General features: G+C 37.5%; 6 protein-coding genes across 6 annotated transcripts; 2 read left to right on the forward strand and 4 right to left on the reverse strand.

The window, feature by feature from the left end:
• Positions 1–248: 248 nt before the first annotated feature.
• LOC132173477 (beta-amyrin 28-monooxygenase-like) lies at positions 249–819 on the reverse strand. The gene is made up of 2 exons (XM_059584983.1): positions 700–819; positions 249–606 (listed from the first exon to the last, which is right to left on the reverse strand). Exons 1-2 carry the CDS (start codon positions 796–798, stop codon positions 310–312), a joined length of 396 nt encoding a protein of 131 aa, XP_059440966.1. The 5' UTR covers positions 799–819; the 3' UTR covers positions 249–309.
• A 1,795-nt stretch (positions 820–2,614) lies between these two features.
• On the reverse strand, positions 2,615–4,858 carry LOC132176070 (beta-amyrin 28-monooxygenase-like). Its single transcript, XM_059588189.1, has 4 exons — positions 4,318–4,858; positions 3,675–4,116; positions 3,071–3,258; positions 2,615–2,978 (listed from the first exon to the last, which is right to left on the reverse strand). The coding sequence occupies exons 2-4, from the start codon at positions 4,009–4,011 to the stop codon at positions 2,676–2,678; spliced, it is 828 nt and encodes a 275-aa protein (XP_059444172.1). The 5' UTR covers positions 4,012–4,116; positions 4,318–4,858; the 3' UTR covers positions 2,615–2,675.
• Positions 4,859–6,774: 1,916 nt separating this feature from the next.
• On the reverse strand, positions 6,775–10,369 carry LOC132175798 (protein FATTY ACID EXPORT 5-like). Its single transcript, XM_059587851.1, has 3 exons — positions 10,066–10,369; positions 8,544–8,631; positions 6,775–7,032 (listed from the first exon to the last, which is right to left on the reverse strand). The coding sequence occupies exons 1-3, from the start codon at positions 10,262–10,264 to the stop codon at positions 6,960–6,962; spliced, it is 360 nt and encodes a 119-aa protein (XP_059443834.1). The 5' UTR covers positions 10,265–10,369; the 3' UTR covers positions 6,775–6,959.
• A 95-nt stretch (positions 10,370–10,464) lies between these two features.
• On the forward strand, positions 10,465–12,887 carry LOC132175797 (uncharacterized). Its single transcript, XM_059587850.1, has one exon. It carries the CDS (start codon positions 10,563–10,565, stop codon positions 12,081–12,083), a length of 1,521 nt encoding a protein of 506 aa, XP_059443833.1. The 5' UTR covers positions 10,465–10,562; the 3' UTR covers positions 12,084–12,887.
• Positions 12,888–13,998: 1,111 nt separating this feature from the next.
• Positions 13,999–16,105, forward strand: LOC132173699 (CRS2-associated factor 2, mitochondrial). The gene is made up of 5 exons (XM_059585272.1): positions 13,999–14,582; positions 15,004–15,131; positions 15,230–15,455; positions 15,599–15,726; positions 15,828–16,105. The coding sequence occupies exons 1-5, from the start codon at positions 14,078–14,080 to the stop codon at positions 15,906–15,908; spliced, it is 1,068 nt and encodes a 355-aa protein (XP_059441255.1). The 5' UTR covers positions 13,999–14,077; the 3' UTR covers positions 15,909–16,105.
• Positions 16,106–16,304: 199 nt separating this feature from the next.
• LOC132173698 (purple acid phosphatase 18) lies at positions 16,305–20,849 on the reverse strand. Its single transcript, XM_059585271.1, has 5 exons — positions 20,658–20,849; positions 18,869–19,537; positions 17,645–17,833; positions 17,472–17,560; positions 16,305–16,877 (listed from the first exon to the last, which is right to left on the reverse strand). The coding sequence occupies exons 1-5, from the start codon at positions 20,820–20,822 to the stop codon at positions 16,658–16,660; spliced, it is 1,332 nt and encodes a 443-aa protein (XP_059441254.1). The 5' UTR covers positions 20,823–20,849; the 3' UTR covers positions 16,305–16,657.
• Between the last annotated feature and the right edge of the window lie 1,148 nt (positions 20,850–21,997).

Raw genomic sequence — 21,997 nt, forward strand, 5'->3', positions numbered from 1 at the left:
TTGATTGCTTTAAGGGTGCCGTTCCAGTCAGTTGCTTCATTAGCGCCCATATGAGAGTGAAATTTAATGAGACTGCTTCATGGGGAGTATGCAAAGAGCATGGATGGCAAACCGTGTGGTTATCATAATATGGAATTCAGTTGAATAGACACCATAGACAGGAACCATCCATCCATCTCCCTTGGGGATGCTCTTGAAGGCTTCTGCTATCATATATAATAAATATATGATTATGTAATTACGACTCATGACAGAAATGCTATGTAAGATAAGCATGATACCAGTTACAGTAGAAAAGATCTTACAGAGCTAACATAGTTTTCTTGGCACAAGTTTGATTGGTAGACCTTGAGTTGGTACTGGCAGGGGATCCCTGCTGAAAGAATTGTCTGCACATAGCTTCCATGTGAACCGAGTTACAAGATAATGAATTGTGACAAGGGTTTCAATTCTTGCAAACTCATATCCTGGACATATTCGAGTACCTCCTCCAAATGCAACGAACGGTGGAACCGATGCTTGGTTCTCAAATCTACTTGGGTCAAACTTTGATGGTTCTGGGAATATGTTACTGTCCATATGAGTCATTGGCATAGCCCAGAATATCTGAATGTCAAAATAGAGGGGTTCCAGTTTTATAATTGTTTCAAAGAGTAATATGTAGTGGGACAACAAAGAGGAAACAGAGCTTTTACTTACTTGCCATCCTTTAGGAATTAGGTATCCACCATATTCAATATCTTTTAGGGCCTTCCTAAAGCCACCAAAGACAGGAGGAAACATCCTCAGTGTTTCCATTGCTACTCTCCAGGTGTACTTCATTTTGGATAGGTCTTCCCAGGTTAAACTCTCCTGAGGGCTTGGTCTTTGCTATCTCTTCATGATCTACAAAATCATGAACATCCCTCTCATAAGTCTTATTTGAGCAAGGTTTAACAGAACTTAACCATTTTATAAGTTCTCTCAATCCATTCTTTTTTATTTTCTTTGCCTAATTCATTGTTCTCTAAAGAAGCTAGACATTTGGCTTGCCTCAAGTTATTTATCACTTGAGATTTCCTGTTGTTCAAATAAACAGTCAAGATTGTAGAACGAATCTTAGCTTTTATCATTGTCACTAAGTTTTCCCCAAATGCAGATCAAGGGGGGTTTAATAGATTGGTTTCAGAGTGAGAGAGAGATAGAGAGTTGGTTTAAGAGAGTGATAGGCCATTGAAATAAGTTCAGAGTAGGAACTGGACTTCTTTTTTCTTTTGTTTCTTGTTCTCTATGTTAACTTTGATCGGATGAAATAGTCTTCTTCATTGAAATAAGTGAAATTCATTGATTAATGATTGTTATGAGCCTAATAATAATTATTGTATTTTATTAATATTTGTTTAGTAGGTGCTTAGTCAGTTAGTTGTCTTATTAATTACTTGTCCTTGTTAACGCTATCACGTGTAAGTGTCTTTAATTTAATTAAACATCCTTTGGTCTTCCATCTTACCTTCTGGTGTGGATGATCGTGGGGTAGCCGTTGGAACTTGGGTCAATGCATGAAGTGCCACAAGGAGGGTCTGGCCTCTTGAAATGCTAAAATTATTAACAATTTATAAATATTTTTCAAATATCCAGGACTATTACACCATGTGTTGTAGACCAAATTGAGAATCAAGATCATATTTTAGTGGATGGGTTTTGATGCTGCTCGTTTGTTTAATGATTATGCTATGGAGTGCTGTATTCAAACAAAGTAGTTCCTCTTCTAGGGATTATTTGCAACCTTGCTTTCATATTAAGTTGGCCATTTTAACTGGTTCTAAGGCCTTTTTTTTAAAAAAAAAATAAAAAATAAAATCAGATCATATTAAAAATCTTATAATTCTTTATATGTCATGATAAATAGAATGATGAGCCAAAGCATATTATGCATGGAAAGCATATAGTTTATTGAATTCTAGGGGGACGAGCCAAAGCATCCCATAAATTTATAATTTAGTTTTCAATAAAAGGCCTTATATTTACCATCATATCCATGACATGCAAGCTCATGTTTTGGATATTTGACCTCTTGTAGGTCATTTCAATCTTCAAATCTAGAGTGCTTTTCTGGGACATATAATCCTTAGTAGTGGCACCACTTCTCTCTTTGAAAAAAATCATGTTTTAGCCATGCTTCTTTGATCCACTTAAGTTTATTGTTCTGCATCTTAGTTCAATTTGCAGAAGCACTATCCCCATTGATTGATTATACATTTTCCCCCTTGATTTTCTTATTTTCAAGTTTCATCAAACAATATTGCTCTAAAAGAAAGCAAATGATTATCTCTCTTTTTTTCATCAAGCTCTGAAGTCCCCCATTGTTACTAATCAGATGAATTTACAGTTTCCCATAAATGAAGTTAAGTTGCATATCTTGAATTTGAGTTGGGTATGAGACTATGAAGGCTAGCTACTTTCCTATGTAACTATGATATGGAGTTAATGTGCAAGTGTTTTTCCCATCTTTTTTCGTTGTAGGGTTAAGACCTTGGGGTGCTCATGGTAAGTATATTTGAAATTGCCTAAACTATACTCTTGAAGGCTTCTGCTATTATATATAATAAATATATGATTATGTAATTACGACTCATGACAGAAATGCTATGTAAGAAAAGCATGATACCAGTTACAGTAGAAAACATCTTACAGAGCTAACTTACTTTTCTTGGCACAAGTTTGATTGGTAGACCTTGAGTTGGTACTGGCAGGGGATCCCTGCTGAAAGAATTGTCTGCACATAGCTTCCATGTGAACCGAGTTACAAGATAATGAATTGTAACAAGGGTTTCTATTCTTGCAAACTCATATCCTGGACATATTCGAGGACCTCCTCCAAATGCAACGAACGAGTATGGTGGAACCGATGCTTGGTTCTCAAATCTACTTGGGTCAAACTTTGATGGTTCTGGGAATATGCCACTGTCCATATGGGTCATTGGTATAGCCCAGAATATCTAAATGTAAAAATAAAGGGGTTTCAGTTTTATAATTGTTTCAAAGAGTAATAATAGTTGGAGAACAAAGAGGAAACAAAGCTTTTACTTACTTGCCACCCTTTAGGAATTAGGTATCCACCATATTCAATATCTTTCAGGGCCCTCCTGAAGCCACCAAAGACAGGAGGAAACATCCTGAGTGTTTCCATTGCTACTTTCCAAGTGTACTTCATCTTAGCTAGGTCTTCCCAGGTTAGAAACTCTCCCGAGGGCTTGGTCTTTGCTATCTCTTCCTGTTCTGCAAAATCATGAGCATCCCACTCATCATTCATATTTGAGCAAAGTTTAACAGAACTTAATCATTTATGAGTTCTCTCAATCTATTTTCTCTGATTTGCTTTGCCTAATTCATTGTTCTCTCAGGGATACATTTGGCTTGCCTCAAGTTATTTAATCACTTGAGATTTTTTTTTGTTCAAATACACAGTGCAAGACGAATCTTAGCCTTTAATATTGTTAATAAGTTTTCCCCAAATCTTGCAATCATCATTTTTTATTTGAACAACAGGAGATCTCCACTGATTAAATAATTGGAGGCAAGTCAAATCCCTCAGGACGTGTTTACAGCATGGTTTAAAACTATGGTCTACTATGTACTTTTTTCCAAGTAACTTGATCTTGCATTGAGAGATAAAGAGAGAGTTTTATGTATACCTTGAAAAACAGATGTATATACAGTAGGTTCATTTGCTAGAAGCCTCACTATGAAAGTCATCAGAACAGATGAAGTATCGTGTCCTGCAACCATGACAAGCATGACATTGTGCACAATCTCATTCTCTGTTACTGCTTCTTCATTGTCCTCCTTGCGGATGCTAAGCAAACAAGTGATGAGGTCTTGGTGAGGAGAAGCACCCTTCTGCTCAACTTCCACTCTCTTCTCACGTATCAAGTCCTTAATCATGTTTTGAACCGTTGCACTTGCTCTAAGGCTGCGGTTGTAGCGTGTGAAGGGCAAGTTAACTGGTACTGACCACATCCCTGGCATCATCTCTTTGAAGCAAGCCACAAATTTATCTCTTCGAGCTCATCGCTCAACTCCGAATAGAAGAGAGCAAATTATGTTGAATGTGAGGGTCTTCATGAGGGGCAACACCTATCAGTAATACAAATGTCACCCTTATATCTTAATGTGAATTTTCAATTTAAACAACTAACCCCTAAACATAAGGTATGTGAAACCTCTAACTTTTTTAAGTTAAAATTTTCTATTAAAGTCTTACAAATATAGTGTCCATTTGGTTTAACCGTTTCAAAAGGTACAGTTTGAGTACTTTTTTGTGTAACATCAACATACCTCAACTTCTTGTTTGCCTTGCCAATGCATCTCAAGGTGCTGCCTGACTTCTCCATCCATTTCCCCCACATACTGCTTTAATGATTCAGGCTTTAAGAATGATACAAGTGCACTTCTAACACGCTTGTGATCTTCGCCACTCAACTCCAATATGTTGCGCTCACCCAAAATCATTCGAATTGACTGAGTTTGCTGATTACCAATTGTGCTGCTATCACTGGAGAATACAAACTTGTTTGCAGCCTGTCCATAAACGAACACTGTTGGTTTACCAAAGAGGCTTAGCTTTGATATTGGACCATACTTTCTGATTCTTTCTTCAAGCCATTTTTCTGCTGTGTTGGCACGCATGGCCCGAAGAAGGGTAAGGCTTTGGCCTAAAAAGGGTATTCCAAGTGACCCAGGAGGCACCCTTTTTGATGATCTTCTTCCCCTTGTAAGGAGAAGGAAGATGGGTATGAGGAAGAGAAAGATAGCCAGGAAAATATTCATTTTTCTTCTGTGGCTTTGGTGTATTGAAGTGAAAGGGGGTGTGGGGAGGTTTAATGGATTGGTTTCAGAGAAAAAGAGAGTTGATGATGCAAGACATGCGTTTAAGAGAGTGAAAGGCCTTTAAAATAAGTTCAGAGAAGGAACTGGATTTCTTTTGTCTTTGGTTTCTTGTTCTTTATGTCAGCTTTTAGGTTGTCTTTGCCCTCTAGGCCAAATGTTCCATTTCTGTGTCAGGAAGAATTCTTAAAAAAACCCCAAACCCGCCTAACCTCTTCTTTGGAAAGACATGCGAACAGACTCTTTGTTTATTTTAGTGATCACTCATTTAATAATAGATTTAAGAACTATAATGTCTGAAATGTTCCACACTCTTTGTTGTGGGAAATTGTTTGTATTATAATGCTCTTACAAAGTTGATTACAATTCATCTTATCACATCAACTTCTTTACCTCTTCTTTGAACTGGTGGTTGGTTATTGTTATCTTGCTTCTTGGATTTTGCAGATTGTTGTTCAACTTTATCTTTATCCTTCTCTTCAACTTCAGCTTGATGCTTATCTGATTGTTTGGAGGATGGCGTCTTAATGTTTATTAACAACAGGAAAAAGTGTCCTTGTTACAAATACAAGGAGAGGAGCTAATGGTGGATCAACAGATGAGATGAAAAAGTCTTCTTCATTGTTATGTCCAACACATTTGTCGGCTGGTTGGTCTGATGATCTTAGATGCCAAAAGCATGAAGACAAGTTTTGTTTTTTATTTCCCTTTCTCAGGGCGATCTTGAACCAAATTTAAAACGAATACTCCATGCGAATGGATCTTTTATTGGCAAATGTGCGACTGATTGAGACCTTAACTATGTTTATTAATGGTTTTGAATTTTTTTTTTTTTTGTGATGAAGTCTAGAAATGTTTTTGGAGGGGATCTATATTTGAGAAAATGTTTTTTTTATGGGATCCAGTTAAAAAAAATGTTTGGTGGACTTTTTGGAAAGTGTTGTGTGTACTCGAAGAAATAAATACTAATGCTTATTTTGAGAAAGAGTAATGCTAAATGAGTTTTTGAAACCTAACCCAACATAGTTGTCTTTTTCTTTCTTTTGTTAGTTTTGTAAAGGCTTGAGATTATAGCTTCTTACAAGGGCATGTTTGAGATTGCGTTTGAGGAGCCTAAAGATACTTTTAACACTCAAAAAGTCCGTTTAAAAAAAAAAAATGATACGTTTGGTAAAAAAAAAAAAAAAGCATTTTTTAAGCCTAAAAATGGCCAAAAATGCGTTTTGATTATTTTTAGGCTTTTGAAACTCTTAAAAGTGATTTTTATTTTTTTTACCAAACGAATACTTTTTGCTTCAAACGGACTTTTTGAATGTTAAAAGTACTTTTATGTCTATCAAATACAATCCCAAACCGTCCCTAAATATGATTGGTTTTATAACCACAAGTCAAAACACTCTGCTCGCCGAGTGGAACCATTCAGCAATAGCTTCTTGGTATGATTTAGTAAAATGGAAGAATGACTTCATTTGATGCAGACATTTCCATGGAAAATGAACCATACCTTTCAGAATTGTGCATTAACTAGGAAAGATTGGGGAAGACAAAAAGAAGGAACCCTATTGTCCGTATTCTCCACAGAATTAAACTTAATCAAAGATTCCCACAGCATATTTAAAATATATAGCAGGTAAGCTTTTGGGATATCGTTTACTGATATCTCATGTTTAGTTTGCAAACAAGCAAGAAAATAGACAGGGCAATTACATCTATTTTCATAGCATACTTTCTTGTAAATTTGTTGCCTGTCTTGGAACTTATCTATAGACCTTAATTTACTGATTGATTCTATTAAAAATAGGGAACTATTGGTGTGTAAATCAAACCAAGAAACGCCTTGGAAAATCAGGAAACTTTTGGTTCAGAGAGAAAAAAGGGGCATTCGAAATATAGGAGAACGAAGGAAAAAAGGAACAATAAAAAGCTTCCTTCCATGTCAAACACGAAATCATCTTCTGTTTTATAAACAACCAGTTAGTGTAGTAGTTAGCAATACAATATAGATAAAAATCTATGAACATGCAATAGAAGCATTTGGGTATGTATGATCCCAGTCCAGTTCTGATGGTATTAGAAAGAGATCTCCAGCCCTCTCAGTCAGCCTTGGCTGGGATATGGTTGCCACCAGTAACAATTTTGTATGCATAGAACCCAGTCATGAGGGCACTGCAAAAAACCCAAATGAAATTAGCTCCGGAGGATTCAAATATGTGTTGTATTCACAAGGAAAAATCCAGATAAGCTATCAGGAACTCCAGTAAAATCCAAATTTTAGCCATCTATAAGATTGCATAATTAGGTTTCGAAACACTTAAAACACACAACAATGTAATGATCAAAAGATATGCATTATTATCATATCAGAATAAAAGGTATAGGATGTAGATGTAGGCAAAAGTTCCTAAAAAGAAGCACAAGTTAGAAGGGCTGCATTCACGTACAATTAATTTGTTGGGGCTAAAAGTTCTCCCTCGGCATAAATTAACTGTTTCAAAGAGTTCTGATATCATGCGCCGTTTCCTTGCACTCTTGCAAGGACCTCCATTACACCAACATATATGGAACACATATCAGGGAGAGCCTCGCAATGCAGGCCATGGGTGACCATAATGGGTCTAAGCAACCAACAAAAGATTATGTAATGGTGAAACTCATGGTTACTGATAAGAATCGTAAACAAAGCTAAATTGCTGGGCTCAGAAAAAGCGGAGTTTATGAGTGAAGATGATGTATTGGTTGAAGACTGGGATTCCATCAATTGTGAAGATTAAGATGTGGGTCCATGGCCTCACATTTAAACCAAGTCGAGAATAAGAAGCTGGTATTAGCAAACCATGGAAGAAATCTCTCACTGTGAAACTTTGGGGGAAAACCACCGCCACAGCCCTCATGGTCTCCCACCCTGGTCATTGATGTTTCAACAACATTGTGGTACACCTGTTGTTGGCGTAACAAATGTGTCTTTGACAACAACTTTAGCCTAAGTCAACCTCTGAGCATGGTTGGGTCAAATTTGATACTGATGGAAGTTCTAAAGACAATCCTAGAGTGGCAGGGGCCAGTTGTCTCACGAAATAATGGAGGACATTGAATTATGGGCTTCACTTCTTGGATTGATATCTGTACAGTTCTTGTGGCTGTGAATCGTGGGGCATTTATCAAGGGCTATATAAGATTGCTTGGGAAGGTGGATAGAAGAATTGTATTAGAGTCAGATCAAAATACGCAGTTAGTAAAATGGCTAACCCCTTCCCAATCAGATCCAAACAGAGCAATTACTCAAGCTTGCAGGGCAGTACTTGGTAAGGACTAGACATGCAGAATTTCTCACATTCATCGAGAAGGAACATTGTGCTGATTGGTTGGCTAGAAATTTTTAAGATCTACTGCTAGAGCTTACTACTTTAGCTTCCTCCCCCCCCCCAAACTAATTTATGGACATGCAAAATGGGACTAATTAATAAAGAAACAATGTATAGCTGCCACTAAATATGTACAATTCATACTCAACAAAAAAAGCAAACCAAATGCTAGAAATAGTAATGCATGTATTTGGATATGACCCAGCTAGAGCATTACACTTTTAACATAGATTGTATATGAGGTTTGTAGCAGTAGCAATATGTTCAACATAAGGAGAACACAAGAATTTAAAAGCAGAATAATCCTACATGTACCTGATACCAGCGATAACAGCAGCTGGCATAATCTTAGAGGTTTGCATATAGCGCTGTCCCATGACCCATGTGAGTGTAGCTGCACAAACTGTTTTGAGAGGGCACGTGTATCAGGTCATAACTTCTATTGATTAACAGCAAGCACATGAGAAAGGGCAAAAAAGAAAAAAAGACTGGAAGTGTGTTTTTCTTTCGGGTTTGTCTTGTAATAATATCCTTTCAAATAAAATTCAAGGGGAAACAAAGAAAAAGAAAAGAAAGAAATTTGGCCCAACTGCCCACCCAAGAGTGTGCATGGAAACTGGAGAAAGCCTAAATCAACTGCTATATAATCTATCATTTACCAGTGGCCAACTAGATTCTGTCCAAATGAGAGAGCCTTCCATCTCAATGCACTACAAATGAATGAAAAGAGCGGAAGAAGCCCCAACTGTAAACAAAAGATCAGCTGATAAAATCCAGCTTTTCTCCATTATACAGATCTTCCTCCTATGCAACACTTGAAGTAAATAGATTATCAGAAAACGATAATCACACATGCCTATTTATTACCTTTTTTTCTTAATAAAAAAGAAACACTCGTGCTTCATTTATAGTCTATTGATAGGGGTGGACAAAATATCCGATTGTCGCCTACTGACTGCAACCGACCATCTACCGACTTCCGGGGGCTGCTAGTCGGAATAAAAAAACTATTTCGACATTGTATTTCGACATTGGTTCGGTTCAATAGGCGGTAGAATGGTTAACCAAACCGAACCAACTATTCGAAACGACTAAACTGACTTCGGCCCTCAATAATTTTTTGCATCACTTGTTTAGCCCAAAAACATGTCCAATAAACACTTGTTTAGCCCAAAAAAATTCATTTGGGCCATAAAAATTCCATTTTGGCCCATAAAAATAGGCTTGGCAGTTGGCCCATTATAAAAAGCCCATGGCTAACCGACTTAACCAACTTAACCAACCAAACATTTAACCCACTTAATTGAAATAGTCGAAATTTAGTTCAGTGGGTGAAAATACCCTACCGTCACCGATTTAACCAATACATAGACTATGGATATCTTTTCATTTCCTTCTATAAAGAATATATTTTTGGGGATATAACTTAATTTGCTTAAATATTGCCACATTAGGCATAATAAGAAGTTAAATTTTTATTTTTGTCACGTTCGCCACAAAATTTCACGATTTTCTCATTTCTAAACCAAATCTCCTAGCTATACAGAAGCAAAGAGCTACAATAAAGATCAGATACGAAGATAAGCAAGACTTGCGTATCAGCAAACTCAATGTTACCAACTGCAAAAACGACAGTAGCTAAAATTCAAACATCAAAGAAAAAACCCAGATCAAAGTTTTTCTCTCTCTTTTTTATTTTTATTTTATTTTTTATTTTTTTATATATATATATATATATATATTTAGCTTCATAAACTAACTTTGTTCCAATCCCACACCAAAATCATAGCATTTACAAGAACTACTTCAAAAACCAAAGAAAGTGAACAAACCATACCGGTCTCAAGAATCAAAGCCAGATAAGAGTTCTTCCTCTTCTTGAAAGCATCGAGGCTGAGATATCCCGCAAGAAGGAGCACCAATCCGATGCCCACACCCCCAGCCAACGAAGCCGTGCTCCCCTTCTTTATATACCCAAAAACTCCTCCTCCAGCCAGAACCAGCCCGTACGGGATCGTGAAGCAGAAGTCGTGCATTTTCTGCAACTGAGTTTCTCGGGAAAAATCTCAGATTCCCAGAAAATTTCACAGATCAAGAGCCAGAAAATGTGTCTCTGGGTCTCTGTTTTGATGTGGACTTTTTATCTGGCGCGTGGAGTCCAGGTGGTCTAAGGTTCATGTCAGCAAGCAATTAAAAGCTTATTCTTTGTTTGTTTCCGAAATTACCCCTCCTTGACTTGTTCTACATTATCTAGTAGTATCTACTGCTTCCTACGTCGTCGTTTTGGTTCACCTCCAATCCAAATTCTAGGGCTGAGGGTTGCGTTTCTCTTCCATGATTGATGATACTACTAGTCAATCCAACAAAACTTTTCTAAACCAAGGTGTTGAATTTATGGTCTATTTTCATACCCGGATCCGATTACCCACTGGGTGGAACCCGTTTTATCCCGTCCTTAACAGCCCTTTACACGACCTGAAACCTAAGCTTTCTCAAACCCTAAAAATGGTGGCGACTGTGGCCAATTTCAAGAGACCCGTTTGCCCGTCATGTTCCAAACCCGCCCGGATCTGCCTCTGCAGTCGGATCCGGACTCCAGGTCTTGAGAATTCGGTGAGGGTGACCATCCTTCAGCATAGTTTTGAGACAAAGCACCCACTGAATTCTGCTAGGATTGCTAGGCTAGGCCTCAAGAATCTTACTGTAGCAACGGTTTCCGATGTTCATTTTGAATCCCGGTTTGTTATTTGGTTGCAGGAATCAAATACTGAAATGGGTTTGGCTCAAAATGGTTTAGATGGTTTGGATTTTGATCAAGCTGTGGAAAATGGGGAAACCCAGAAGCTGGTTTTTGAGCATAGTGATGGGGTCGGTTCAGGGAGAGAAAATATGGGAACTTTGGAACTTGGGCTGTTTGCTAAGTGCCCAAGTGAGAAAAATACTAACTTGGTTAACACTAGTGGCAAGCAAAGTACACAGATCCATGAGGAAAGTGTTCATTTTGTACCAAAATCATGGTTATCTGTGAGTGATGTAGAGCCAGAAGATGGATTATCTGTTGAAGATTGCATTCCTGAAAAGGGTATGTTTGCTTTAGAGAGCCCACGTGAAAATAGAGACTTAGTTAGACAACCTAATACACGCATGGTTTCAGCTGCTGCTTCAACATTGAATGATGCCAGTGAGAGTGAACTTTCTCAGTTCGAAGTTGATCCAGTTGGAGCTGTCCGAGGAAGTCATGAAGCGCCGGTTGTTACTGCAACCATTGGAAAATATGGTGTCATTAGCTCTCTTTGTCATATTTGGATGGCAGAAGCAGAATCCCATTTGCAGAAGCCAAAATTTGATAAGATTCTAGCTTCTCCTTCAGCTCGTGAAGCTCTGGGAAAAGGGTTTTCTGTAAAAAAGTTGCAAAGGCGGCAGATGAGTGAGAGCATGGAGTTGGAAGAAGAGTATGAAGAGTTCGAACTTGGGATTCCTCCCGGATCAGTACTTCTATTTCCATCTGATTGTGCGATTGGTGTTGATGGGCTTGATGCTCTTGGTTTTAAGGTGACAAATTTGATTGTCTTGGATGGTACGTGGGCAAAGGCAACGAGAATGTATAATGAAAATCCCTGGTTGAAGCTTTTGCCGCATTTGAAGTTGGATTTGAAGAAGATGAGCTTGTTTAGTGAAGTGAGATCGCAGCCAAAACCTGGATGTTTGTCCACTATAGAGAGCATTGTCTATGCCCTGAAGGCTCTAGGGGACGAACCCGAGGGGCTAGATAATCTCTTGGATGTTTTCGAGTCTATGGTTGAAGACCAGAGGCGCTGTAAAGATGAAAGGTTGAGCAAAGTCTCTTCAGTTTGAGCAAAGTCATGCTTATATTAGGTTCATTTATACAGTTTTAACAGCATCTTGTATACCAGTGAAAGTAAAATTGAAGTATATATCATAGCCTACCTGTGATTGACCATAGCTTTTGATAATTCTTGAAATTTGGGATATTGTTTTTGATGAATTTCTTGTAGAACTCGTTTCTGGTTTATTGATGGAAACCCACAAAGACAATGGTGAAATTGATATAAAATATGCTCCACTGAGTGCGGGAGATAAAAACTACATGACAATTGTTTGATGAATATACTCAATGACCTCTCCTATTCTCACTCAACTCTACTTATAGAAGGATCACACAATCATTTATTCTGGTACCTAACAGAATTACAAGATAACAAAAGAAAACTGCAAATGCCACTCAACTAACTTTTATGAGTTTGCCATCGAGCAGCACGGTGGAGAGGCACTGGATATCGTCTCCGCTCATCCTTCTGCCACCACGCATGAGCCTCACGTACTGCCTTGTCGCTGCCCCCTCGCCTCTAATGTTACTGGTTTTTGAATTTTAGTTTCTGTTATGTTGTTTGTTTTTCTGTTGTTGGTACTTTGTTTTGTAGGTTATAGTCTCTCTATCCCGCTATGGTTTTATTTTATTGCGGAGACTTTTGTAACTGAAGTTCATTCCTCCTCTTCGACAACTTTTAATCGGAAAACGACAATGTCTCTCTTTCAACAGCTTCTTCTTGGTGGTGGTTGTTGCTTTCAAGCAAGTTGGCTTCTTGGTCTGCTTCAGAAACCGTATTGTGCAACTTTTCTTTAGTTTGTCTAAGATACAGAGGATCAAGCTATTTTTTGCCAATTTCTTATTTAATATTCTTAATTTTGGCATTATATTTTCATTTGGGTTTGTTGGAGAGCCAACTCCCTCTTGGTTTTTTTATTTTCTTGTAACTCTTTTTCTTTTAAAGTGATATGATGATGTGGTGAGAATAGACATATGACAGTATTTATATTGGTCTTATGATCTAAACAAGTAGCACATAAATCCGTTAACTTGTTAAACAAAATATGGACTTGCGGAGTAAAATGAAAATATTGCAAGAACAAAGATCGTTTCTATCACTTTTGAAAAACCAAGGGCAGTTTGATAAAAATGCAAAACACATGGACAAAAAAGATATATAATCCAAAAAAAGAAGAAGAAATATATTGTATTAGCTTAGGTATTTGTCGTTATTCAAATTTTGACCATATAAACTCGGGGTAACAATTAGGATTCATGAGTTGGGTTCATGTTGTGTTGAACCATAGACTTATAATTATATAGGTCAACAAGAACACGACTCATTTAAATAAAAAAGTTGACACAATATGACTCGCACAATCTATTTAATAAATAAATCATGTTGAGTTGACTAGAACATGATTCATTTTAACCTGTTTCGACTTGTTTACTATAAATGGTTTAAATTTATCCAAATACTTGGTAAGGCTTGATTAACACAATTTCATATCTTAAAAGCATAAATTATGTCAATTTTGCACATTCACAACTAGTTCAGGACAATCAATATATCCAATTATTCATAACTATTATTAATAAATACAACCCGACTTCTTAGCGCAATATCCAATCAACATAATATTAGTCCAATAAATTCATTCCCTTTTTCTCCCTCTCCCGCTTTGAATAAAAAAAAAAAAAAAATCCAATAAATTCATCTACATAAACAAATAAATACATCAAAGTTAAAACGTGGCCTTAGCCTCTTTAAGGTTTTAATTTTCTAATAAAAAAATGTTTACAAATTATATGAGCCAATTAGAGACGAGTGATCTGAAATTGATTAATAATATCCCCCATTTAACCCAAATTCTAAAAACGAACTTCCTAATTTCGCAAGGTATTTGTGTCGTATTTGGTTTTTGTTTTTTTCTGATGTATATGTACAGAGAGTTTAGTTGCCTGCTCGACCCATCTCACCATCCTCAGCTCAATCTGTGCCAACAAGCAAAAACCTTCGATGCTAAGAAAGCTCCTCTCATGGCGTCCCTCAACTCACAAACCTCAAACAGCTCTAACCCTAACCCTACGCCCAAACACACCATTTCCCTCTCTTTCTCGTTTCCTAACCCACTCTCTACCCACTGACCCTTACGACCCTCCATTTTCTCCCACTTCCAAACCCCCAAAACCCAAGAAGACCAAGAACAGCCCCATGAAAGACGCGATCCGGACTGGGCCTCTCAAGTCGGACATTCCCTTCGACTTCAGATACTCTTACTCCGAGACCGACCAGTCGGTCGAGCCCATCGGGTTCCGAGAACCCCCGAGGTTCTCTCCGTTCGGTCCGGGCCGGATAGACCGGGCATGGACGGGGACCTCCGCCCCGGTCCATCAGGAAGTGGACCCGGAAAGTATCGCGCAGGAGAGGAACCGGGTTCTCGGGGATCCGCTTTCCGAGGAGGAGATCGCGGAGCTCGTGGAACGGTTCCGGCACAGTGATTGTTCTCGGCAAATCAATCTGGGTACTTTTCTCTCCCTAAACAAAAATGTGTTCGGGTTTTTTTTTGGTTCTGTTTGCTACAAGGGTCTACTTTGGGAATGTGAGTTAGTTCATGATCATCTACTTTGATTTTGATTGAATATGAATTAAGCAATTGTGGTTATTAAATTGAATTTATTCAAATTTTATCATCTCTGCAAGTTGGGAAATTTACTACCTGCAAAAGGATTCTTTAATGTTTCCTTAATTCATTGCATCTTCCTAAGTTAACTTACATGGGGTTTTGGTCTATCTATCAATCATCAAGTGCAAGATGGCAAAGCTTGTGAGAACATTATATGCTTTTTGTAGAGTAGGGACAAGTGTAATCACATTGCACATTTTTTATTTTTGATATTTAATAGCAATGGATGAATCCATTAATGGTTCTATTTTGTGTTAAGGGAAGGGGGGAGTTACTCACAACATGTTGGATGACATCCACAACCATTGGAGAAGGGCTGAAGCTGTGAGGATCAAGTGTTTGGGTGTGCCAACCCTTGATATGGATAACATTTGCTTCCACCTTGAGGTTTCAACTATATTCAGTACACATATACCTAATGAAGTATCTTCCCTTTTTTGGTTTTCAGAAATCATTAGCTAATGTAGATAGTAGTTTCTCTGTAGGACAAATCTGGTGGGAAGGTTATCTACCGGCACATTAACATCCTTGTTTTATATCGGGGTCGAAACTATGATCCAAAGAATCGGCCGGTTATTCCTCTAATGCTGTGGAAGCCTTATGCACCTATATATCCAAAGCTTGTGAAGAATGTTGCTGAGGGGTTAACATTTGAGGAAACGAAGGAAATGAGAAACAGAGGACTGACTTCTCCCCCATTAATGAAACTTAGTAAGTGAACTTCATGATTGAAGACTAAAGATGAGTTATTGCTCTTCTTTCTTTTCGCAATAATGATTGAAAAATGAGGGTAAAATGCATGGAGGCATGAGTCTATTAATCTCAATTCTTATTGGATGATATATTTGCTGCAGCTCGGAATGGTGTGTATGTAAATGTTGTGGAGAGAGTGAGGGAAGCCTTCAAGACAGAAGAAGTGGTGAGACTAGACTGCACCCATGTTGGTACCAGCGATTGCAAAAGAATAGGTGTGAAATTAATGGTAATACTTCTTATCCTTGAATTAGGTTTCTCTTTGGAGAAAGTTTTGGGTTTCTACTCCAAGCTTATATGGTTGTGGTTTTCATTCTCTTATAAATTCAGGATCTGGTACCTTGTGCCCCCATTTTGTTCAAGGATGAGCAGATAATACTTTGGAGGGGGCAGGGAGATCAAGAAGAGTAGTCTAATGTATCAAAGGAAGTTACAAGTGCACTGATGCTTGAGTGCGGCCCAAAAATTTGTTGGACTAATTTTCTGTCAGTGGGCAGCTTTTTTGTCTTCTCCAAACAAACAGCAGGCTGCTAAGAGAAAAGTTGGTTCACACAGTACCATGCATAAATGACACTGTTGGATCGATCCCATGATCCCATTTCAGTTCCTCTTACATGTTTTTGGATTTCTGTCGGATATATAATGATTAATCAAATTAATGTATCACCTCCATACAAAGTATCTTGAAAACTTGAAAAGAAATGTTAGTCTAAAACTGCCAACCTCGCAAAGTTCTTCGGACACTAACCATAATAAAACATGCAATCTTTAGAAGGCAGACACCACCAAGCAATCATGAGGAAAGAATAAACATAATGGGTTACAATAACAGTAAGCTTGAAATTTACATCTATAAAATAGACAAGACGGGGCTGTAAATTGCAGTCAACTTGCAAACAACATAACGAGTCACTGGTAATACAGATAAGGCTATTGGCTATAGTTGGAATCGGTGAATGCATTCCCAGCTCTTTAAACAAACATGAGAAAAATCAAAGACAATAGCATAAGAGAGCCCAATTCCATCAGTCTCCACACATCATGGGACATCCACTGGACTCGCATAACTAATAATAGATTCACCGATTTTTTCAAGGACTCCATAGCAAGAGAAACCTCACTCCTATGAACTCAAGCATGCGCTACGGACACGACAAGTTCTAAGGTGCCAAAAGCATCTTTCTCTGCTCATGTCTCTTCTCAGCAACACATCCTGAACTCACCAGCGATGATATCCAGACCTGATCAGACCTTATAGGCTCATCATCGTCATTCCTATGCCAGCTCCAGAAGGCATGAGTTGAATTCACAATCTTAAGCTCCCCATGACCAAAACTTGCTTCACGGAAGACTGACCACTCAGGCTGTGGGTCTATATACCTGTTGATTTACAAGAATTTAATGTTGAAAATCAGGCCCCTTACCAACGAATCATAAACTAAATAAACAAACAAATTAATATACTAACACAACCAGGCTTATGATAACTACTCTGTGAACGTGTCCTCTACAATATTGTATATACTGCATAGATTGGAAATACATACTTGTAAACACAATAGGAAGAACAGTGAAAATCTTAGCTTATAAATCTGACAATCTCTAACTGAAACATGCTACTGTGGTAGCTCATTTTAAACCAACCAATTAGAAAAGGAGACACCTCCTTAGACACAAGTTTAAATCGTAAAAACAGCCTTCACTGAACCACACTTTATGAAACAGAATAAAGAGTGATTTCGATTTTGAGTTTACTATATTCAGATGAGACTCAGTTAGCAGCCAATTATAGTTTCTGAGAGAGAGAATGGAGAAGAAAAAAAGAGCATATTCCTGACTCCATCCAAAATATGTAAACGTGAGTTACAGCATTGTTTCTTTATGCAAATCAGAAGCAATCATTTGTGTGCGTGGTGTGTGTGAGCGTGCAAATAAATTTCCAGTTTCAGAAAGTTTATTAAGGTGAGGAGATACCAGTGAGCTAAACCTTCGTTGTTTCCCCCATCACCAATGGTTATGTGGACAGCACCACAAGGATCAAATCTTCCATTATTGATGCGTTTCTGTCAAACAGACCACAACAAATTAAAATCTGAGTGCCACCAAAATGAAAGTAATAAAGAAATGATAAAGCAATCCAGGCATACCGAGCGTTCATAAGCATGCACATGCCCAGCAAGTACTAAATCCACACTGGCAGCATAAAGCAAGGGTTCCATGGCAGCCATCATATCATCACCTTCAGCTTGATGAGCCTTGTTACTGTTATACCAAGGCACATGGAATAGCACCACCAGCCAAGGTGTCTTTTTCCGGTCCACCTTTGACAGATCATTCTATGGAACAAGAGATGCATGAGATCACATTATAACTAACTTCCCTTCATTTCATAAGAACCATTGACTTTGCAGAGAAAAGATTCAAGTGAAAAAGGTAATAAAGAAGGAACAGACAAGATCTCTAAAATTGTATGTGTATGCAAAAATAACCCAATGACCTGAAAATCAAGCCGTCAAATGTCAATCCTAAAATCTAGGGGTGGGAAGTTCATAATTAACCAAAGAAATTAAGCTTCAGCCACTCACACTAAAAGCTTATACCTTGGGCTCCTACCGAACAGTACAACTTTTATGTTTATATTGCAACAGGTCTAAGTATAGCTTAAGGACCCTAGCAGCCAGGAAACATATCCAGGTGCTGATCATTTTATTACCTAGGTTTGCCAAAGGTCTTAGAAAGCAGGACCTAGTTACAGCAGTTGTCTAATGCCTAAGGCTGGTTGTAGATAGACAAGGCATAGGAGCCAATAAATATCTATCTACACATTTTGAATTGTTAGGAGTATGAACCTTTCAATGATTTTTCTCATTATCAATAATTTCAATTTCATATTGCGAAACTTGAATTATATTAATGACATTGGAGATCCTTATGCATTTCCCTTACAACGCCTTGGTTAAAACTCCGAAGGCTGCTGAACAATTGAAATATTGAATTCAGTCTCTTTATTAATGGATTTATGCAATATGCTTAGCATTGCCATTGATGGTCTGCCATGGATCTTAATAGTCACTGCGTGCTCTCTACAATCAGCACTTGCCAATTATTGAGCATCTTCTGCAACAAATTAGCATGTCTGAACAAATGTATTATGAAAAGATATATAAATGAAATCACAATCATACATCATAAAACTCACAGCAAAAAGGTCCTTCCCTTATTCTATCATTCAACCCAAACATTTATCTCTATTGAAATTTATTTGCCCTTATCCATCTATTGAATATTGACAAACAACTGTTTGGGAGTTAATGTTGTTATGTAATACCAAAATATACTCCTTTTGAAAAAGGAGGACAAAAATGACTAACCTCGAGCCACCTGTATTGATTTGACTGCTCGTCATAATCTGTATATGAACCAAGCATGATAACATGAATACCGGCAACTTCAAAAGAATAATAAAGATTCGAACTTGATCCACTCTCCTCAAAAGGCATTTTCCATCTAGCATTATAGGATTCAAACCCATCCTTTAAAAATGGTATAACCTCCTTTTCATGGTTCCCTTCTGTAACCATCCATGGCCTCGCACTTGCAAGTGGCTGCACCAGCTCACCAAACGTGTCCCACCGGTGTTGCATATAATCAGCATACGAAAGGTCCCCAGGAAGCAGATGCACATCATAGTTGCACTGATCAATGTGATCTAGTGTTGTTTTGGTCCAGCCAGTTTGACCCAGATCCCCCGCCACAGCAAAAGTAACCGGAAATTGTGCTGGAGGGGTCTTCAGCTGGAACTCGGGACCTTGTCCTCCACATCTGTAAAAGTAAACCGTGCTATGTTCCAGAGGCCCAATGACAGTGTGGTGTATCTTCCCTGAGCTATAGAATATATAACTATAAGATGTGCTTTCTCCCTGAGCTACAGAACTGTATCTCCCAGGTGATGTCCCATACTCAACACTTGAAGGAGAAGATTTATCACCAGTGACCCATGTCACTCGCATGTGCTTGTCTCCAGCCAAAGAGATGTGCACCTACCATAGGCATTTGCACAGAAAAAGTACTTCAAACTAAATGTCAACAAAGCTAAAATTCAATAGCGCACGATGGATGAAGAAAGCCAGAAAAGAGCATATATACAAAATCAAATGTCTCATGAAACAATCATCGGATCACAAAATCATTCATCTAGAAAGAATTTTCAAAACCCATGTGTCAGTGCAAAATATTAGTACATCTACTCAAATCAAAACAATTTCATAACAACACGACAATGATCACTTATCCGCTTAATGATATTCACATTCTCATGATTTTCAATCCAATTTATAAGAATACCACAAATACACCAACTAGTAAGCCAACCCAATACGGGTTCATACTAGGCAGAAACCCTAGGAATTATACCACAAGATTACCAAATTCATGCAAATTTTAATTATGAAAGACCGGATAGTTTTTGCAGTCGAAAAAAAACGCAACCAAACTTCTCACCCTTATATCCCTTATATATATATAAGTGTGAAGTGCGAGTGCTTCTGTCTCATATCAGCTAATCATAAGAAAGAGTTTGTTGATATAACATAACTGGGACCAAACGCATATGACTAACCTTTTGGGTTAAAATAATGTCCACAAGGCTTACTTATTTATCGACCAACAATGGGTATCAGAGTCATATTGTCAATATTCGCGCTATATCATGACCTCACTCACTTGGAGACTCTCTGAATGTTTATCCCCTCAACAAATTCTCCAAGCCCAATTCTTTTATATAACTAATCACAACAAAAATTCTCATAATTTACTCCTCACCACTTCTGTTAAATCAATATCCCAAAAGCTTAAGCCGATAGGATTTAGTAAATTTAATCATTTAATTAATCCTCTAACACCCCTAACATGTAATCTGGATCAACACGTGAAATACTCAACCGAAAATAGAGAGAAAAGTGACTGAAATCAGAATCTTTACTCTGTTATTATCACAATATCTTGTGATAAATACCCACACTTCGATTAACTATTTATAGAGGAGACAAGAATTCAAAATTAACACAACGTCTATCAACAAGTTACAGTTGATCACAACTGCTAAACAACAAAAACTACTACAACAGTGAGATAACCATAATATTGTAACAACTCTGTTACCTGCTGGGGGTGAGACGAGGGATTGTGGCTGAGCGGGAAATGCAAAGTTTTGCGAGGCTGAGGTCGGACGTAGTCGGCGGCGACGGTCGCCGAGAGTAGCAAAAAAGCTACCGCCGCGATCAGCTTGAGCTCCATCAATGAACGAGAAAAACTCCGAAGAAACATTTGAGTGGGTTTTTGGATTTTGTAGCATATCTTCTTCAGCAGAGAATGTCAGTATGTGTGAGATGTCAAATGACCAAATAGCCCTTCTTCAGTACCCTTCTTTTTTTTGTATTTACACGCGGCATTAAACAATAAACACAGATGATGCCAACTCATTTGGATTGGAAGGTTTTCTTACTTTAGTCGAAATCTGTCTTATTAACACAGTTTTCAATAGCCTGTCTGGATAAATCCTGAAACAATATATATATATATATATATATATATATATATATTTTAACATGTCCCATACAAGAGAGGAAGTAAGATTCGAATTAGTGATTTTCGTTTTATAAGGCGTAATTTTCAGCTGATTGAACTACCTCTTAACGACCTAAAACAATATTAGTTCTTACGTGAACTAAAGGTTTTTTAACATTTAGATTTAATTTTAAATTGTTCCTGAAATGATAGGAATACTGTTTGTTTACATGATTATAAAATAAAAAATAAAATTAAATATAGATTTATTAGTAATAGACGTGATAAGTTCCACAATTTTTATTTTTTATTTTTTGCTTGAGAGATATCAAAAACTTTGTTAGGTTTCAAAACAATTGTTTGGATCTAAACAACAACAAATGTGAAAAAACTCTTATGAAGCTTACATGCTAAACAATTTGAAAGAGTCCCGGATAAGCTCACTTGCATGAGCAAAAGGATAAGCTATATTTGGCACTAGGATAACAATTCAGACAATAAAATTGACGGAATCTATATATATCCTCAAAACAACTCAAAATCCCTCTTTATATTCTTTAACAATCCAGACTCTTCTAAGTTTTCTTAAAACCTACTCAAAGTTAAGTAAATTCCTATTCGACCAATATTGGCTCAGTGTCCTATGATGAAAAAGTGGTAGCCTTTTTATTTTCCCCTCAATCAAATCAAGCAAAAAAGAAGGGAGGGGGGATAGATTGGATTCGTGGTTATGGTGTGAAAAGGATTCTAAATCAAAAGGTATTTTACTTTCTCCTTTAAATATCTATGATACGACAAAGATATTCATAAAATTTATAAATGACACTTATATCATCTTAAACTCTAATTCAACACATGAAAATAATTTAAAATGAGAACAAAAGTAGAAGAAAAAAGATTTAAAATGGCATATGACTTGCACATGACTATTGACC

The sequence above is a fragment of the Corylus avellana genome, chromosome ca3 (assembly GCF_901000735.1).
Source record: "Corylus avellana chromosome ca3, CavTom2PMs-1.0".
Lineage (NCBI taxonomy): Eukaryota > Viridiplantae > Streptophyta > Magnoliopsida > Fagales > Betulaceae > Corylus > Corylus avellana.

Excerpts from the sequence above, each read along its gene's own strand:
- LOC132173477 (XM_059584983.1), bottom strand. The coding sequence starts at position 798 with ATGGAAACACTGAGGATGTTTCCTCCTGTCTTTGGTGGCTTTAGGAAG. Across the intron at positions 607-699 it reads TAATTCCTAAAGGATGGCAA|ATATTCTGGGCTATGCCAAT; the intron begins GTAAGTAAAAGC and ends TTTGACATTCAG.
- LOC132176070 (XM_059588189.1), bottom strand. The coding sequence starts at position 4,011 with ATGATGCCAGGGATGTGGTCAGTACCAGTTAACTTGCCCTTCACACGC. Across the intron at positions 3,259-3,674 it reads ATATACATCTGTTTTTCAAG|AACAGGAAGAGATAGCAAAG; the intron begins GTATACATAAAA and ends ATGATTTTGCAG. Across the intron at positions 2,979-3,070 it reads TAATTCCTAAAGGGTGGCAA|ATATTCTGGGCTATACCAAT; the intron begins GTAAGTAAAAGC and ends TTTTACATTTAG.
- LOC132175798 (XM_059587851.1), bottom strand. The coding sequence starts at position 10,264 with ATGCACGACTTCTGCTTCACGATCCCGTACGGGCTGGTTCTGGCTGGA. Across the intron at positions 8,632-10,065 it reads GGCTTTGATTCTTGAGACCG|TTTGTGCAGCTACACTCACA; the intron begins GTATGGTTTGTT and ends CTCTCAAAACAG. Across the intron at positions 7,033-8,543 it reads GCTGTTATCGCTGGTATCAG|TGCCCTCATGACTGGGTTCT; the intron begins GTACATGTAGGA and ends GGTTTTTTGCAG.
- LOC132175797 (XM_059587850.1), top strand. The coding sequence starts at position 10,563 with ATGATTGATGATACTACTAGTCAATCCAACAAAACTTTTCTAAACCAA.
- LOC132173699 (XM_059585272.1), top strand. The coding sequence starts at position 14,078 with ATGCTAAGAAAGCTCCTCTCATGGCGTCCCTCAACTCACAAACCTCAA. Across the intron at positions 14,583-15,003 it reads TTCTCGGCAAATCAATCTGG|GGAAGGGGGGAGTTACTCAC; the intron begins GTACTTTTCTCT and ends TTTTGTGTTAAG. Across the intron at positions 15,456-15,598 it reads TCCCCCATTAATGAAACTTA|CTCGGAATGGTGTGTATGTA; the intron begins GTAAGTGAACTT and ends TATTTGCTGCAG.
- LOC132173698 (XM_059585271.1), bottom strand. The coding sequence starts at position 20,822 with ATGTTTCTTCGGAGTTTTTCTCGTTCATTGATGGAGCTCAAGCTGATC. Across the intron at positions 17,561-17,644 it reads TGCATGCTTATGAACGCTCG|AAACGCATCAATAATGGAAG; the intron begins GTATGCCTGGAT and ends TCTGTTTGACAG. Across the intron at positions 16,878-17,471 it reads AACGAAGGTTTAGCTCACTG|GTATATAGACCCACAGCCTG; the intron begins GTATCTCCTCAC and ends GTAAATCAACAG.